At 41.4% G+C, this 18,643-nt stretch overlaps 2 protein-coding genes and 1 non-coding gene across 4 annotated transcripts in view; 2 read left to right on the top strand and 1 right to left on the bottom strand.

Moving 5' to 3' along the window:
* The first annotated feature begins 2,332 nt into the window (after positions 1–2,332).
* Positions 2,333–2,465, top strand: LOC139913552 (U8 small nucleolar RNA). The gene has a single exon (XR_011784718.1). It is a non-coding gene; the product is annotated as a U8 small nucleolar RNA (small nucleolar RNA).
* Positions 2,466–2,905: 440 nt separating this feature from the next.
* Positions 2,906–5,230, top strand: LOC144542952 (synaptonemal complex central element protein 1). The gene is made up of 6 exons (XM_078290593.1): positions 2,906–3,037; positions 3,218–3,272; positions 4,102–4,191; positions 4,312–4,375; positions 4,530–4,596; positions 4,745–5,230. The coding sequence occupies exons 1-6, from the start codon at positions 2,923–2,925 to the stop codon at positions 4,846–4,848; spliced, it is 495 nt and encodes a 164-aa protein (XP_078146719.1). The 5' UTR covers positions 2,906–2,922; the 3' UTR covers positions 4,849–5,230.
* A 253-nt stretch (positions 5,231–5,483) lies between these two features.
* fam83hb (family with sequence similarity 83 member Hb) overlaps positions 5,484–18,643 on the bottom strand; it is a 14,164-nt gene continuing 1,004 nt past the window's right edge. For both annotated transcript variants that reach the window (XM_071901568.2, XM_071901567.2), the window contains exons 2-8: positions 13,533–13,727; positions 13,071–13,403; positions 11,552–11,716; positions 11,265–11,389; positions 10,586–11,143; positions 8,050–10,450; positions 5,484–7,196 (exon numbers count right to left, since the gene is read on the bottom strand). In XM_071901568.2, the coding sequence (XP_071757669.1) occupies positions 7,176–7,196; positions 8,050–10,450; positions 10,586–11,143; positions 11,265–11,389; positions 11,552–11,716; positions 13,071–13,403; positions 13,533–13,655 (3,726 nt within the window). In that variant the 5' untranslated portion in view covers positions 13,656–13,727 and the 3' untranslated portion in view covers positions 5,484–7,175. The remainder of the gene's footprint in view (positions 7,197–8,049; positions 10,451–10,585; positions 11,144–11,264; positions 11,390–11,551; positions 11,717–13,070; positions 13,404–13,532; positions 13,728–18,643) is intronic.

Below are 18,643 nucleotides of genomic sequence, written 5' to 3'. Positions count from 1 at the left end.
CATAAGGGAAGTGTAATATCCCTAGTCTGAAGAAATATTTCTGGTAAATCCCTAGTTCCAAGTGGGGTTGAGGCATGATGATTACATGGCTGTGGCATATAATCATAGTGGATGTACTCTAACATAATAGGAATCATGATAGGAACATAGTAGTGACAGTTACAAGATGAAATAAGATCAAAGCAAAGCTGCATTTCATTTGTAGTCAGCAACAAGAGCATGACTTGTCATTCATTACTTATTCCTACTGCACCCCACCCCTATTGTGCTGTGTTGTCAACTAAATGAGGACATTTTTATTAAGAAAACAGTGCCTCTCTTCTCTTTAATGACTGTCAGATAAAATAAAGCCTACAGCTGTGGATAGCAGGGAAATTAATCAGAGTTGATAAAACATGCCGACAAGCAGTTGTAGGAATTTAATTGATTGAAGTGGTTGGCATTGTTACTGGCTATACTTTCATAAATTAATCAATTTAAGCAATATTAAAAAATATTACCAGGATAGCTGGCAGTCAGCCAAGGCCTGGAAACTGCATTTCGCTTTAGGACATTGGTCTTGTATCTAGTTTGGTGCACGCGTAAAATTGCTCCTTTTCGCGCCAACCGTCAACAATCGGCACTCCTGCACCTGTCCTCCAAAGTTTCGGGACTGCAGAGATCACTCTTCTGGATAAACTTAACCTTCTCAGAAAAAGACTGCTCAAGCTGGATAAACATGAACGTCTCGGCAGGTTAGACGTTATACATTTAAGCAATAAGTCACTAGAGACCGTGCTTTACAGTGATTTTAGACCAGCTAACTTAAGAGGCATCTCAAGTCTCTGAAAGTTGTTGCTGAGCGGCCTGTGAGTGGGGATTTCAGTTATAGTAACGTTAGTATGTAAATTGATCAGGTATTTCACAAAGGCTTCCAACTTCACTCACACAATCACAACTAAGACCGGATATATCCGTTTTACATAAATGTTTTACATAAGTTCATTTACCCACTACTAACTAGCTGATCGGAGCAGCCGGAGGAAAAAAACGTAATGTTAGCTAGCTAGCTGGCCTAGCAAGTCGTCAGAGATGATGGAAATGCTAACTTTCCCCTCAACGTTTCTTTTTATTTTTGCAACAGGTTTCAACATTGAGGACATTGTTACACCGCTGCAAGGAGGTAAACAAGGTTTCAAGTAGCATGAAGCAGGTAACTTTACATGTTTTTTGTTTGAGTTCACATCTCCCGCTCTGTGTGGCACAGGAGGTGGAAACATGGAGGAGCCTAAAATTGAACAGCTGATGGGAAAACTAAGGACGCTTCAGCAAGGTAGTGTCAACGTGGATGATAGACTCGTCGACATATTTTTGCATGTGAAATGGTTGAAATACTTTGATGATAAATGTGTTTAACTGTAAGGTGCAATACAAATTAATTCTCATGCACAATAGCGACATCTTTCGGGCAAAGGATGGACCTTTCGTCATCTTAGCACCACGAATCTAATAACGATTCGTTTGCCGTCTTTCATTTACTGCGTATTTTAGAATCCTTTGCTATCTAATGCCTGGATTGAATGGTTGGTAATGTAAGTCAATCAAGTCCAGTAGTCGAAGTTACCCCAGTGAGTATACAGCATGTATACAGCCGAAGCGAGTCACTTCTGAATACTTCCGTCTTCGCTTCGCGCATGCGTAATATGGTGATGTCTACTTTCAGAAATGAATACAACGTTCTTGGAAACACTTTATACTGTGCGCTTTAGCCATCTAAAACCTGGTAGTCGATTACATTACTACTCTAATATTAGACAATTGCATGCCGTTCCGGACTAGCGGACAATGCGGTTTCCATCGGCTAGAATACGATGTGAAATGACTATCTTGATATTAGTTACGACGTCTTTGGTTACGGGAGCGGCCACACTTCCGTTTCCGCTTGCAAGCTTCACTGTCTTTTTCTTTAATAATATCAGACATCTTTGTGAATTTACCATGCGAGCGACGTCATATTTTTTCTGACGCAGTAAACTGCGCTGTTTGTACAATCTAAAGGGAAAACGCATGATTGTGGAAGGCTGATTTTAATAAAACGCTTTCGGAATATGCACCAATGGGAACGCGTGTTGTTCCGACCATACGCGCAGTGCCTTTCGGGTATAACACAAAAATGTTCAGAGACAGCTAACACTTCTTTATAGAGTAACATGGTAAGGAGCTGATAGTTTCAGCACAATCCATGTAACTAGATGTAAAAAGTACCAGTTGGAATAATATGGTGGAAACGTACCACCACGATCTAGACAGCTATACATGACGACCATAGCAGTTCTGACGGCAGAGAACGGTATTGTCAGTGAGGTACATCCTTACCTGTTACTTCAGAAATGAAGTATCAGAAAATGATGAATGGAGATTTATGAGATATGATTAGTATCTCTGGCTTGTAGAGAACAGCAACACTCTACAAGACCCATTCTGATTGCAATCTTGTGAAAGAAAATAAGTAACTGTTGACTAAATGCAAAATATCAAATGCATGTATAGTCATGTGTTTTCCTTAGATCAGAGGACTGACAATTAAGTAAAGAAGAAGTATTATTATCATTATTATATGTGTCCTATCCTAGGTAAAAGGCCCCTGCAGGAAGACATTAAGGAGGCAAAGTCAGTCTGTGACTCTTTGCAGAAGGAGCTGGCAACTTGTAAGACACAATCATGCTTTAATATCCTTGATCCTTGTGTATCCCCGTTTCTGGGATGTAGCCAAAAGCTTACAAAAGGTTGACACCAAGTGGGTATGCTACCCTTAAGTCAATCTCCTATATGTATTCCCCTCTCTGTGGTTAGTGTTTTCTTCAAACCAGTGCACTTCTGCATTTATGTTCTTTTTCTTTAGTCCTTAATAATGTCAGTGGTGCAAGTCCTCCCTTACTGTAGATGATTGTTGTTATTATTACTATTATCATTATTATTATTATTATTATTATTATTATTATTATTACAGTACAAATTGAAGCTTACCAACTGGAGGGAATCCACAAAGAGAAAGAAGGTACAAAATGAACTTGAAACAGCAGTTTCTTGAGTACTAATGACCGTGCAGAGTTAGTGCTTTTGTTAACTGTATGTCTGTAAACAATGAGAATGTAGCCTTTAATGTAAATGCACGGTTTCTTACAATAAATATGAATGAACTGACGAGCAGTAGAAGTACTCTGATGTTTTTCTCCAGAGTCATGCAGGGTGCTGCAGTTCCAGTGTGAGGAGTCAGAGCAGGACTCTGCCAGGTGAGCTCTACACCAACCATAAATAACAGTGAATGAAAGTGCTTAGTTGTGCGCTTCAGTGTTTTGCCTTTTTCTTTATCCACCTTGCTAGACCTCATTCGTGTGTTTATGATGTGTAACACTAGATGGCAGTAAATTATCACGGCAGCATTGTGGATATCAACCATAGATTTGTTAACAGAAGAATTAAAACTCTTTCACTCATCATAGATCTTTGAGATGAATTTTATACCTCTGTGGGTCTTTATTCTTTTTTTGTAAACTGTGCTGTTTTTCAGTTTCATCCTTTTATTCATTATTTGCTTTTACTCTTATATTTTATTAAATCCACATTTGCAAATGTTCAATTGGCAAACACATTTTCAAGTATGCAGTCATGAGTGGCCATGTTTCTAAATAGCGTATGATAGATGATACTATACACCATGTCTTTGGGCAGTGCATGATGCCAATATGATACACATTTGTCTGTATTGTTCCAGTATTGTATGATGGTTTTGTATCCAGTATCCAACTTAGCTTTGATTTGCATTGTGTGAGACGTGATGCTAGAGGCACGTGCCCTGGAGTTGAACTCAACTCATTGTTGATACGGGATCAAATGTCATAATGTGAAGAACATGCTAAAGAAATCTCCGTTATGACAGAACAGCATACCAAAGTTATGAAGTAATGATGAGCATTACTAAATAAACAGTTTTCAAGTTATATGCCAGTCTATATTACAGGTATTGGGGGTCAGGTGGATTATTGATGCTATGGAAAAATGTTACGTGTTTATTTCCTTTACTGAGTGATGAAGTGATGTGTGTGTGTGTGTGTTTTCCAGGCAGTTGCAGCTGAACAAGAAAAGTGAAGAGCTGTTGGAACAGTACAGATGTGAAATCCAGGAATTCAAGCTAAAACACCGGAAGCAGCGGTAACTATTCAACTACAGCACAATGATTTGCAATAAAAGAAACAAAAACAGTAAAGCACAACCTCAAAAAGTGTCATATTACTGTATATAACCATACTAATGTAAGCTTTGCTCTTGCAGGATGAAGTTTGAGAACCACCTCCATCAACTGATAGAGCAACATAAGAATCTGTACTCTGTCTTTGTGAGTTTGTCTGTATAATATTACCACAAAAAAGATTAATTTGGGCCTAATTTCCTACCCATCTTTTTCTCCCAAAAGTAGGAGCAAAAATATGACTGGTGCTCCTTTTGTTCATGATTGACCCATATCCCTCAAGCTGTTTCTTCTCCCCCAGACCCCACGAAGACTTCCAGCTGAAATAGAGTGTGTTGAAAATACAAAAAGTCAGCTGTTAGCAGCTGGTAAGGACCTGCTCATCATTTCTGTATATGTCTGTTCGAGCACACATGCAAATTCACACCTTTCTATTTGTGCATGCATGCAAATTGTGTTAAATTGTTTTCCATTTCCATCCCCTTTGATTTTATTCTTGTTCTATGATTCCTGTAGAACAACTGAAGTTAGCTCAGCTATGCCACCTAGACGAGGAGCTGGAAGAGGTGAAGAAGCTGAAGCAGCCAGAGACAACTGCTGCAGAGACTCAGAAGGAGTAAAGCTGCATGGTAGTTTTAAAGAATCAGAGGTAATGGTCCCTTGTTTTATTCCCACCAAAAGTAACATCTTTTCCTGCCAAACCCTATTTATTGCGGTTTCCTTGGCTGTTTGAATGGTTGGTGTTTTAATGTTAATTGTTAAGTAAAGCTACAGGCTTGCTTTGTAAAAATTCAATTGTGATCCAGTTAGTTTGTGGTCCTTTCTGCCTCTTTTTCATAGAGAAGAAACAATTCATATGAAGAATTTGGTTCTATTCGCCTAAGGCAACATACTCACTGCATGTGTGAACAACAAACGCTCATGCCAAAACTCATTTATTAATTACACCTTGGATATTTTTTCAGTTCTATGATTGTTGAATGTTTTATTTCAAATAGCCAGACTGTTATAGGCCATTGTACTGTAGAAATGCAATTACCATTCTGTGTGGTATTATTTGCACTATTGTTTAATGTTTTGTATTGACATAATGTAAAGGTGTTCATATATTAAGAAATTTAATACAGTTTATTCATAACAATGTTTTCAAATTGTTGCCAAAGGGTTTTTATTTTGTGACTCTAAATCAGATTATCAATGAAAACAGTACACACATCCACAATGTACACACGTGTACACAATAAACACAATCAACTTTGGTTTTGTAGAGATTTAATATAGGACACTTTTTTGTTATAGTATAATGTCATAAAACAATACAATCCAAGGTTTGAAAAGAAAACACAATTACCCTGTGCAACAAATGACCCTTAATGCCGATTACTTTTTACTGCCAAGACCACATGCTCACACGAAAATTGACACTACAAGGCACTTGGAGAGCACAGTGAATGTGATCATAATCTGTTACTTAAAATATCATCCAGCCCTTTATTTATATAAATATTTACAATAGCATCCCTAATGGAAAATAATATAATCCCTAAAGTGTCCATATAGTATTAGAGTCTCCAATCTTTCAATGAACAATAACAGCACTAGAGACAAACACTAAATGGTTTGATGCCTGGGCTAGTGTTCAAGGTGTGGAACTGTACCATGTAGCTAATTCTTTGGTGTAATAATGTTTACAGACTGACAAACTGGTTAGCAGTCCTGCAAAGGGCGTAGGTCTCAGAAGTTAAGTGACTTATGTAAGGAGGGATGGCCCTGCTCCAGTACTGTGAAATGTAGCTATCCTTTCTCCCTTCTTTTCCTGTAGAGGTGATGACAAATCTAACATAGTCCAGGAAGGAAAGAGGATTAGGGGCATAGACGTAGACACACATAGAAGTGGCCATATTTTAGTGATTCAGGGATAGATATTTTACATTTTCCCTTACATTGTGTATAAGATCATGACTAGTACTATTCTAGTTTGTTTGCTCTGTTCCTGTGCCCCAGCAGGCTTAGCCCTTCTCTGAAGGGTTGTTTCACATATTCAACCCTGAGAAGCGGGGCCACACCTTAATAGAAAGGTACATACCACTCTCTACAAAGGGTAAAGTTCACCACAGGCTCAACTTTCTGTGGAAACTTTATTGGTGCTGCCTCAAAAAGTAATGGGTACAACTAGATAGTTTTCTCTCATAGCGTTCTGGTTTTCCCTCTCTCTTCATCCTCTATAATCTCATAGACTTGCTCTTAAATTTTCTCCCTTCATCATTTCCTCCATCTCTTTCCTTCTCTCCCACATCATATCCTCGTCTCTGCTCTCTTTGGTTTGGAACTGGGTTAATAATAGTCCTGGTTTTGGTGAGGGCCTTGGTGGGCCGTTGGCACAGCGTGAATCCACAGAGACATACTTTTAACATTACCAGTTTCGACACAAGTCGCGGCTACACAGACACTTGTAGACACACAGCACCGATACTAGCATGTGCAGTTCCATACAGGCTTGTTTGTTGACTGGCATGAGTTAATTTGCTTTCTGTCAGTGGGGCATACACTCACTTTCTCATACTCTCTCTAACCCACTCACATACACACATCCATTCAAGCCTACTTAAAGGTAAAAGTTGCCCTACCGTTACTGTTTGGTGAAAGGTTACCCCATGCAGCCAGCATGGAAATGGAGTCACTCTTCTTTCACACAGTCACCATATAAGGTAAAAGTAGTACCAAGTCTTGGCACACAGGCACATTCCAAACTCCAAAACATCAATGTTTTCAGCTTTTTTATAGTTTGTCTTTTCAAGTTTTATTACTTTGTGTGAAAATCCAGGAAAGCTGCAGTGTAGAGCTGTAGAGGTACTTTCATAGTGTCATTGGCACATATGGGCAGTGGGTCTTTTTGATCATCTTGCATAAACAGTCTCCATTCAAAAGGTCTCTCCGCCATCGTACGTTATCCCAGGCTATTCCCCATCTGTTAACAGAACAACAGGGATAACAGTGAATGCAACAGGATATCAACGCCCGCCCCCCCATTTTGCTCAACCTCCTTTCTCTCCTCTCTTCCTCCTCTCTACCATCAATGTTATAAGGTTTCAGCGGGCAGACCTAACTTTCTGAAGTTTAATGGTGTTGATCAGTGTAGCTTGGTGACAAACCATCTTATTTACCCAATATACAATATAAGGGAAAAACTAAATTAAATACTAGCTGGAGTAATATAATAATGTACAATATATAACTACACTAAACTTCTACTGCATATATAAAGCAATGGACACAAGCTGGCTCATTTGCTGTGATATGTGAAAGGATTATCAAAGTATTTGGCTTTTCACAGCTTCAAATTTCAGGGACCTGTCACTATGTCAAACATTCATCTGTCATACTAATTTGAAAGTTACAAATACAAAGAAATATACAAATAAAAGCATACATTCTTTCTCTAATTCGTAGAGGCCATTTATAAAAATGTACCACTGTTAACCTGACTGAATTCTTGAATTGAAATCTGAGTGTGACACCTAAACATGAGTTTAATTGCATCTGGGAGTGTGAATGATTTCTATATATTTGTATTGTTTTTGAGTTTAGGATCAGAAAGTTGCAAAGAGTTTGTTTTCCCTTAAATCCTACCCTTCAACTATCTAAGTGTACATAGTTGTAGTTGATATACTCAAGTGTCAGGGTTTTTTTGTAATTGAAATTAATCTAAATCCTAGATTTCACCAAAACGTGATTACTCTTCTCAACACTACTTTTGTTCACCTCTCCTAGCAGTCTTCTCTCCCTACTCAGCAAACCTCATTCTTGCAATGGTAGACTACCTCAAAGCGGCTGTAGACCTTCTTTTCCTTCCTCATGCTCTCTATCCTCTTCAGCAAGCCCTCTCTCTCCTGAAGGCTGCCCTGTGGTCCCAGAAATCGATTCTTCTTCATGGAATTCTGTCTCTCCAGCCCCTTCTCCCTTCCATCACTATCTTTGTCCCCTCCTGCTTCCTCTCGTTCCAGTCGGTTCTTCTGGCTGTTGGCTGAGATCTGCTCCAGAATGACCTTGGTGTCATCTCGCAGGTTGCTGCTGAACAGAACAGAGCCACTAGAGGTCTGGTACCGGGATGTGCTCGATGTGCCCGTTGCTGATGTTTTGTGATTGGCTGTGGTTTGGTCAGGGGTGGTGGAGCCTGTGTCTTTAGCAGATGAACTCGCCTTTTTGCTAGAATTTTCAGTGACCTCCATGACGGTGCTCATGGTTCTGTCATCTCCTCCGGCTGCAGATTTCTTGTCCTTATCCTTGGGCCCCAGGAATCCCTTTAGCCTCTGAGTCTGCTTCTTGAGGAAGTCAAGTGGCTTACCCTCACTCTTCCCCTCACCCCCTAGTGTATTGATGGACGTATTAGAGCCCATGATCTTTTGAAGTCCATCCTTTGAATCAACATGTGTCATAGTTGAAGAACTATGAGAGCGGCTCTTTTTCATTTCGCTCTTCTCTGCATCTGTAGCATCTGCTGTCAGAATCTCCTCACCACAGGAGACACGACGAGGATTCAGTCCTTTGAGTTTCAACGGATCCCTCTTGAATATTTTAGGTGAAGCAAGGGGCTTTAGAGACTTGAATAGGTCTTTCTTCTGAACCTCTGACACATTCTCCTCTTTATGTGTTGAAGCTGTCTCTGAAGGCTTCAGTTGGGTAAGTGAAAGCTTGGAAGGGATTGCAGGTGGTTTTGAGGCACTAATTGACGGTCTGCGAGTGAGCTCTGCCAGTTTTGATGCGATGTCTGGCTTCTTTGGTTCAGGTTCTGCTGGGCTAACAGAGACATGTGGAATCTTGGGAGTCATAGGGTTTGGAGGAGGCTTATCAGAAAGGTCCGGCTTTTTCTCAGCAGGTTCTGTGGCTTTTAGTGATGACTCTGTCCCCATCTTTGAGGCTTTCCTCTTTGCAGCCAGGTCTTTGAAATACTGCAGTCGACTGGCTGGGTCATTCATGTTCAGTGATGATGGCTCCTGGGGTTTGATGAACTCTGTGGTGACTTTAGGGGTCTCTTCAGTTGGTTGAGTTTTTACGTCTTCATTCGTTTTTTTAGGTTCCTGTTTTACTTGACTCTCATGTTTCAATCGTATCTCCTCTTTTTCTTGCTCTTTCTCCTTGTCCTCCTTCTCTTTCTCCTTCTCCTTCTCCTTTTCCTCAGCTTTCTTCCTCCATTCAAAAGGCTCCCGAGACATTGACCTCCTCTTTTCTAGGATCTGGGCCACAATCGAGGAGGTGCGGAGTGGGTCAAACTCCTCATCTTCCTCTGTAGCTGGTTTTAAGCCCAGGTTACCACTGTGTATCTCTGCTTTGGAAGAAGAGAATATAAGAGAGGAACGCAGACGGGAGCTCCGCTGCAGGAGTGGGTTAATGCGTGTGCGGAATGATTCATGTTTGGACAGGTGGATCTCTGGAGTCTCTTTCACCTCCACATCCACACCCACCTCCCTGGTTCCACCCCTCTCCCACTCTCTCTCCCTCTCCCTCTCCACCTCTCTCTCCTCTTTCTCAAGTACCAGTGGCTTGAAGTCACTGCCGGAGAGAATCAGATCCCTGGTTGTTCTTGGAACAGAATCCTTACCAGTGTTCTCAGGTATAAAGGGCTTCCCAAAGCGTGGTCTCAGACTATCTTGTCTGGGCTTGGAGGGAACATTTGGTTGCTCCTTTGTCACAAAGCGAGGTGCTGAACCATCAGCAGCAGTTGGCTGCTGAGATGGTGGAGGGTCTTCAAATGCATCAGGCCCCAAAGGTTGGGTTAGGCCTTCCTCTCCACCGTCCTCATAAGTGCTGAGATAGGAGTTGATCCTCCAACTCCTCAGGCCTTGCCTTGCACTTGAGTCTGGATCGCGCTCTTGATCAGATTGCTTGGGAAACGGTTGCTTCTCTGGAGGGTGGGGCTGTGTAGGGGAGCTCTGACAGGCATAGGCCTGGCCTATGGTTGGCCTCTTGTGGGAGGAACCTCCTCCATACCTCCCTGCTACTGGAGGTACCTGGTGCCCATCAGCTCCCCTCAGGTCCTCACATGAAAGGTAGTCTCGGCCATAGCTTCCAGCAGGAGGGGGCTCCAGGTCTGATCGGAAGCTTGAGTCTGAATACTGGTCTATGGCGAGGTGGGGAACATGGCCTCGAAGTCTGTCATAGTGTCCATGGCCAGAACCAGACCCAGGCCCTTCGTGGTAGTAATGGCTACCTTGGGTCTGCTCCCTGTAAAGAAATATAATGGTTCTTATTTGTTTTGTTCATAATATAATTGTATTTATGTGTAAAAGCATGTGTTACAAGAATAATTCAGATTTCTAACAGTACACAAGCAGGTCAAAATATTAAAGAGTAATCAACCTGTGGAAGTCTGTCTCGTCCAGATTATTCATGACTCTGTGCTTCATGTATTGCCTAGAAGAAGAGTAGCTCTCTTGAGTTCCCTCTGCATAGCTGTGTCTCTTGAAGGCACTGGCACTCATCTCCATTTGTCTGGACACTATGGACCTTCCCTGCTCCAGGAATGACTGCTGTAGACGGAACTGTTGCTGTGAATACTTCCCAATCGTAATTCCTGCCGCAGGTTCAATCGTGTGACGAAATAGGTCGTTCCTCCGGAAAGGAAGTGCAGGATTCCGATCAGAGTCTCCATAGGGGAAGGCAGAGGGAATCTCTGGTTGTCGGAGAAAACCCCTGGGGTTCCGCAATGACTGGGTTCTCTTCAAACCAAACTGGCCGCTGATGTAACTGCTGGTGCTGCTGGTCTCAGAGTTGGCATGTGGCACAACAGATTGGTCAATAATTAGAGGCTGTGACTGAGCAAACAGAATGCGGAACTCCTCATCAAAGGTGGTGACAAGCTCCCCTAGGAAGAGGTGGGCGATGCAGCGATGGATCTTCTCAAAGGACCACATGAAACTATAAGAGTAAGAGAGAACAGTGGATGCTATTAAAGCAGCTTGCAATTACAGAGTGAGTAAAAAGGATCTTTTGGCATGGGAGTGGCTGCAGAGAAATTAAATTATCTCAATTGGCTCACCTGTAGCTCCCACTGAGTACAGCCCTGCAGTCAGCTAATAGGAAGCGATCTTTCACCTGCCCCTTGAATGACTTTCCAGACCGGCAAAAATATGTTATTCCTGCCACAGTCCTGACACGCATCATCTGTAAAACACAAAATTTAATCATGTTATGGAAACATGCAAGTAGAAATCATGTCTCATAGTTAAATAAATAACACCTAATAAATAGGAGACCATGGCCCAGTGTCATATATGCTGTGTTATTTTAGTTATTTAAAATATGTAATGTAAAATGCAAACTCACATGAATCAAGTCCAAGTTGACTCTGCAGTTGTTGGCCATAGCGACAAAGTGATGGGCATTCTGCTCATCCAGTAGAATGTAGACAGGGACGTGACGAGCCGCTGCATCCAAGAGGTCACTAAAAATGTCAACATCTGTGAACATGTCCATCACCACAGCAATAACCTGGAGCACAAGAAAAACAGAAAGAGGGAAATTATCCAATATAATCTGGTCTTTGTCTTTTTATAATGCTTTTTGAAGCCTTGCGTGGTTCAGAATTAACTCTGTGACATAATGTAGCAAATTTAATTTTATATAACATTAAAGGGATGCTTGAACATTGACATAGTTTGAAGGGACTTTTGCAGCAGCAGTTCATTGTGTTTATCAGCAACAGAAATAAAAGCATGGAACATTATGCTCTAGAACAATTTTAACTTGATGAAAAAAGTACAGATTTCACAGCTAAGCGTGAAGACTACTTTTAATTACATTTAATGTAAGCTTTATTATTAGATACTGCTCAATAGACATAATTTATAGAAAATTATTTTCTTAAGTGCTGTAAACCATGATGATGTTTGATAGCACACAGGTGTAGAAGAGTGTAGTATTTTACCCCTCAGTGACTGAGCTGAATTTGGCTCTTCATGAGAAAAACAGCTTTAATGTGTCCCTACATAGTAGCATAACACAACTCAAACCAGCAACTGTGACCAGATGTGCATATACATTAACTACATTCATTGTATCAGCAATAGTATAATGTTGACTAATCACTATCAAATTTACATAAGAGGCGTGGTATAGATAAGCTTAAGGGCCCCTTTCTCTTGCAACCTGCCTGGCTTCTTCATGCAGGTTGAAACAGGACAACAGTTACTCAAACACTATAAGACATAATGATAGGAGAGACGCACTCTCACACGTAAAGGAGACAGAGGAGAGAGAAATGTAGGACAGACAGTGACACTACCCACCACACAAACAGGTTTGACTAGTCTGATGACATTTGGCACATGTACACATGAAAGTTAATTATATTTTTGATTTACCAGAAGGCAAGTTAGCTAGACGCTCACCTGAAAGGGAGTGGTGGTAAAGTTGGCAGTGGCAGACAAGTAACAAGATAAAACTAACAATGAAAATTCATGACCCATTGATAGCCACTGGCAACGCTTTGTCTGAAGTTCATTTTCTGAGATATAACATTTGATCTGTACATACTGATAAGATACAGAAAGAGGATATTCACTACTTAGAAATGTTATGTTAATTTATCACATCACAGGTGTTTCCCACCTATCCCCTTTGTGATCAGCAATGAGAAATTAGTGTTCATATGTGCTTAGAGACCAGAATGATCATATTTAAGCATATTAATACCATGTTGTTGACCAATAAATGCGTGTGCATTTATGAGTGTGGAATGCTTTGATCTTATCTTCAGATGGCATTTTACTCTCAAGTGTAACAAACCAGATATGCAAGTTTGTACACATCTCCCTCCTGTTTCTCATCCCTCCCTTTTACTAACCTGGTGTGCATTCTTGATGAGCCTCCTGGCCTGCTCCTTGATGCTTGGCATGTCTGGGTCTGAGGGGTTAACCAGGGTGGTGACCTCTGTGGGTCCTATGAAGCTGTGCTGCTGCATTGGCCAGCCCAGGTCCAGCCCCGGGGCAGCCAGGTCAGAGTGCACCGGCCAGTAGGTGTCTGAGGATCCATCAGCCTCAAGAGCTCCCTCATGGTAGGTCAGCTCCGGGATGTTAGAGGTCTGGTTGGGTGCCTGGATTGTGGACTTGATATGTTCAATTTCAGGCCGTGCCAGGAAATCGACCACGTCAGCGCTCTGGAGGAACTCGTAGTAGCCCTGATGTGACAGCAGACAGGCCCATATTCATTACATGATCAATGAAATCAATGTACAGTATATCTCAATGGTAATACACATATACGGTAGAACATGAGTCTTTTCACATGCACGCAACTGCAATGTTACCTGTAGGTCATCTTCTGTCAGAGCGTCAATAGCTAGGCGGTACTCCTCGCGGTAATGTGGGGGCAGGTAGTTGGGGTCCAGGGGGTTATCGCCAATATCAGAACTTTGAGACCGGTGTGCCATGGTTGGAGAGGGGGTGGGGTCAAAGGTTAGGGCTCAGGGGTGAGGAAAGGTAAGGGAGGAAGGAGTTTGAACCTGTGCAGCAAAGTCAGAGGAACATATAAGGTTATGCTTTCAATGCATGGTGTTAGGCACATATACAGACAAATTGATCTTCTAGGTTGGTAAATAGAATAGATGATATGTACAAAGCTAATTGTTAGCACCTTATTTTCATTTAGCTGCCTGTGTAGCAACGTTTAGCGACACTACATACTGTACCAAGAAAGAAAGAACCAACAGAATAGCATTTATGTAAACAAAACAATCAAATGTTCTCATGTTACGGTCGCGCTGCTTTTGTGACTGCACATACATAGCAGGCCACTCCTCCATCGGTGGTATACAATGCTCTTAATGCAACTAAATATCCCTTAGGGTGGTGAGAGGAAGCACGCTTTGTGTCAGGATTCAGGACACACAGATAGACAGATTGCCCCTAACGTCTTGCATAAAGCACCTATTGTTGTCAAAGCCAGTACAGTAAGTATAATGATTACACCTTTCACATTAACACCTTTACCTGCACACAATGCCACATGCTTACACTCTAAATCACCAACGGACGCAACACTTGAGACAGATCTCAACACAGAAATTTGCTATCGGGCCAGGTTTTTAAGGTGACAGTTGAACAAAATTTAATCCAAGGAGGGAATGTGAATACTCTTTGAATTGAATCAAAAATAATTTCCAACCAAGACATCTGTCCTTATTTTTGCCATTATTTATTGTTTGATGCATCTCATAATGTTTTGAGTAGCATCTGTCTCACATATTATATGGATATATTTGACTCAGTTCTCAGCTATGGCATCACACACCCTGTTTAATTGTCCACTGGATATGAGATTAGAGTTGTATTCAGCACTGAAATGTCATCCATGTGATAGCACCAATGATTAACTGAAATTCAATCAGGCTTATGAGCAAATTGTAAATAAAGGTCAGGAGAAAGAAAAATCACGGGATAGAAAAAAGACAGGAGGGAGAGAAAGAACCAAGTCAAGTTAGTGAAAGGAGTGTGGTAAGAAAGGGGTGGGAAAGGGTGAGGTGTGAAGAGCTGTATAGACAGGTTCTCTCATATTTCTGCTCAGTAAACTTGTCATGCAGGTGCGTCATGGTTCAAGTTGCTACTCAAACCTCATCCTGAATTCTGTGTCACTCATAAATTGATGAGCATGATGAGTATGCTACTCAGTATGCTATGACATGAACTGACAAACTTAACTTAGGGTATTGAAAGGCACGCTGTGACAACAATTTGTGAGTGTGCGATTATGTGTGTGTGATAGAGATGGAGAAGTTGTAAGATTCACTGAGCAGATCCACAGACCTCAGTGGCCACAGAGCAAAAGTTACAGTATGTCTAGGTAAAGGAAAGCTCCCTGTCAGCTGTCTTACCCGCCTGACTGGGAACTACATTATCCACAGCCATACATATAATTTCATATGAGGATGAAGAATCAGCTCTTTACTTTACAAATCTGCTCACTCCTCAAAAGAAAGAATGAAAGAAAGGAAGAGGAAGAAAGAAAGGAAGCTAGAGAAAAAAAGAAAGGAGGAAAAAGAAGAAAGAAAGGAAGAGAAAGAAGCCAAAAAAGAAAAACAAGACGGAATGGAAGATGGAAAGCAAAGACACAACTCAATTGGACAACAGAAACTATATGAAAACAACACGCAGCAAGGCGGAGAATGGTAGCCTTAACAAAATCTATTAATTCACTCCTATGTGAGTGGTACACATGTGGGCATTATTATTTATTATTTGGCATTTAGGCATTATTCACTGGCCTGCTTGTCTGCCTCCAAAAGACCAGCCAGGAGCTGCCACTGATACTAATGCTAAGGTTATGTTTTTGGCATTACATAGTTCAAGGTAGAGAGACAGGAAAGACTGGGGAGACTTTAGACATTATACTAATGCACTCCTGACTGCTGCATACTGGATGTTCCATTCGATGGTGGAGATTTAGGAAAACAACTATTTAACTTTAGAGGTGGTCAAAGCAAACTGGTAAACGCTGGGAACACATGTGGTTTCCTCTGCACACTGCAGCATGTGATCAAAACAGGAAGTGTTTTTTACTGTTTGGATACATCACCGTGGAAACCTAAAGTCTGAAGAACTGTAGTTGAGTCTGAGTGGGTGGGTGAATAGGTGTTTTGTAAAGTTGTACCTGCTGTGTGACGTGTTTTCCGTAAAGTTCCACACACCCAAGGAAATTGGTAATGATAGCAAAGTGCTCGAGCCCTACCCTGCAGTCAAAGGGAGAACACTGTTTACTCAGTAGCTGGGTGAGTCACCGGCTAGCCCGGCCTGGACTAGCCTAGGGCTAACTTGCAACGTGCTGCTCTGTGGTGATTCATCTGCTAGCAAAATGGCTAACATCCTGCTTCCTGACTCATTTCTAACCATAGAAACAGACCTTGTGGTGGACCGCCCCCATTCCAAAGAAAAGTTCCATGGTGGGTAGGGAGCCATGTTGGGAGCACATGCTGCGTGCATGGAATAATTTCAGTGTCGCCAAGTTTCTTATATGGAGGAATCATGTGTGCTTTGATCTGCTGTGTTTTCTCAATCGTTTTTAAAGCAATCTAGCAGCGCAGGACTTGCTCTGCATACAAGTGAATCTTGCTGAGGCAGCAGGACAAGACATACCTGTCCAGATGTGATAATAGTCCTAAACTGAAGGATGTGCACCCGCCTGTGCTAGTCTCAGAAAGTCTTTCCACCATGTGTGCTCATACAAGGACAGACAGAAACCACAGGGAGTGCCTATATCTCCGAGTTCTGAGTACTGCAACGCAACTGTTCTTGTCCTTCAGTTAGAGCAGATAATTCCCACCCCACTCAAGAGGAGGATCGACCGCAGTGCACGGACCCTGAGGTGAAGTGTTTGCACTGCTTGCACTACAGAACCTGAGGCTCCTTATTCAACGCTCTGACCTCTGGGTCACCGTGAATGAAGCAACAGAATAACACACCATAATAAGCATCATGATGACAGACTCTCCACCTGGCTGACTGGTAGGGTATTCAAACAAAAGTGCTGCTTTGTTTGTTGTTATAGCAACTGCAGCATGCATCAAACTGTAGGAAGTGACACACATGATGATAGGGATCTCTCTCTCTCTCTCTCTCTCTCTCTCTCTCTCTCTCTCTCTCTCTCTCTCTCTCTCTCTCTCTCTATTTAATTCAATTCAGTTTGCATTATTGGCATGAATGGTAACCATTGTTGCCAATGCAGAACAATGAACAATATAATGTAAAAGAGGGTACAATTAGATAATTAGATTAAATACAATCGAAAGTCTTGTATTAAACAAAGAAATATAATAATATCAAATTAAATTAAAAAAGTAAATAAATCAGTAAATAAAATGGAAATCTAAGAACAATAGTCATATAGGTGAAATATAACTGCATAGTGGAATTCTGGTCTAATCTGATTAGTTCTAATTAACATTACTTTTTTTCTCTAATATCATGAGTGTTACATATTGTGTGGCTGTAAATTCTGGTCTCTCTCCTAAACATAGTTTTAACAATCTCTTACCAACCTCTCTCTCTCTCTCTCTTATTATATTTTCTGTTTCTCATACAAAGGACAGGCGCCAAATGTGCCATAAACAAAGTCAGTTTGAAACAGTAAACCACCACAGGGCAAGGCAGGTGGCAACAAACCTAAATTGCAGGTACTTGAAATCAATAAAGTCAATATTCAGACATGCCCAGTGTTTGCTCAATGAGCGAATGTAAATGGCTCATTCTCAGCATTCCTGCATGAACACTGACTTGGGAAGAGGGAGAGAAAAGCGAGAGCAAAGAGCTGCGAGATGGGCAGCCTCTATCTGTCTCAACACGTGAATCAGAGAGTGAAGAGACACAAACACACAGTCAGCACACTCACAAAAAAATACTACTTTCTCCTTTCTCTCTCTGTCTATTCTCTCTCTCTATCAAACAAACTCACACTCGTATCTGAACACGCCTCGCTAAACAAACACTCACTGATCCAGCATACCTCTTTGGTCGAATTATGCTATTTGATTATTCTGTGTGAATAGAGTAAGACAAGAATACCTGAAAACAGGTTTGGAGGGATGAGCCTGTCGCCTCCCGATGCTCCTGTCAGGACCTTTCAGTGCCACTTTATCACCTTAACATACACACACACACACACACACACGCACAGATAAGACCAGAGACATGTACACAACTTGTCTCCATATATCATCACACCTCAGCATGCCTGTCAACATACCACACAATAGACAGCTCAAGGTAGAATACACAACAGCATATATGCTCTCTTTCAGGCAGACATGGCCTTTTTCTAACTGTGTTTTACACAGAAACACACACAGATGTCCTCGTCGTCTGCTCCAAGTGCCTTCATGTCTGCCAATAAATCCCAATAAAAGCATAACAATGTTTCTCTTTTGCTCACTAACACAATATTACACATACCTGAATGACAACACCTATACAAATAGACACTGACCCCTAGATATCCATACAATACAAACATATTGAATGGATGCAGCCTTGGGCAAATGGCTAGTGTGAGAAGATGGGATCTATAATAGGAAGCACAGGCACAGAGACGCCACAGAAACTGGCACTACAAACTTTTCCCTCAAATTATAACCACATGTTGAACTATTCCTGCCCAATGACTCACTGTGAATTAAAGAAGTAAAAGCATGCAAAGGTGTAGCTCAAATCAACACATTGCTGGTTTGAGTCAAAACTCCAAACAGAACTGATCAGTCTGTGAAACAGGTTGTTGTTATCAGAGCCTATGGACCAAAGTCTATGGAATAGGACACATGTATTTCCCTTGCTCAACAGACAGGACTGTGGAATTAGAAGGCAGACACCAGCTATTATCTCACCAATTATTTTACAATTACAGGGATCTTAAGTTATTTAGATGAAAGGCCGT

The sequence above is a fragment of the Centroberyx gerrardi genome, chromosome 19 (genome assembly GCF_048128805.1).
Source record: "Centroberyx gerrardi isolate f3 chromosome 19, fCenGer3.hap1.cur.20231027, whole genome shotgun sequence".
NCBI classification, from domain to species: domain Eukaryota; kingdom Metazoa; phylum Chordata; class Actinopteri; order Beryciformes; family Berycidae; genus Centroberyx; species Centroberyx gerrardi.
This window is presented reverse-complemented; position numbering and strand designations above follow the sequence as displayed.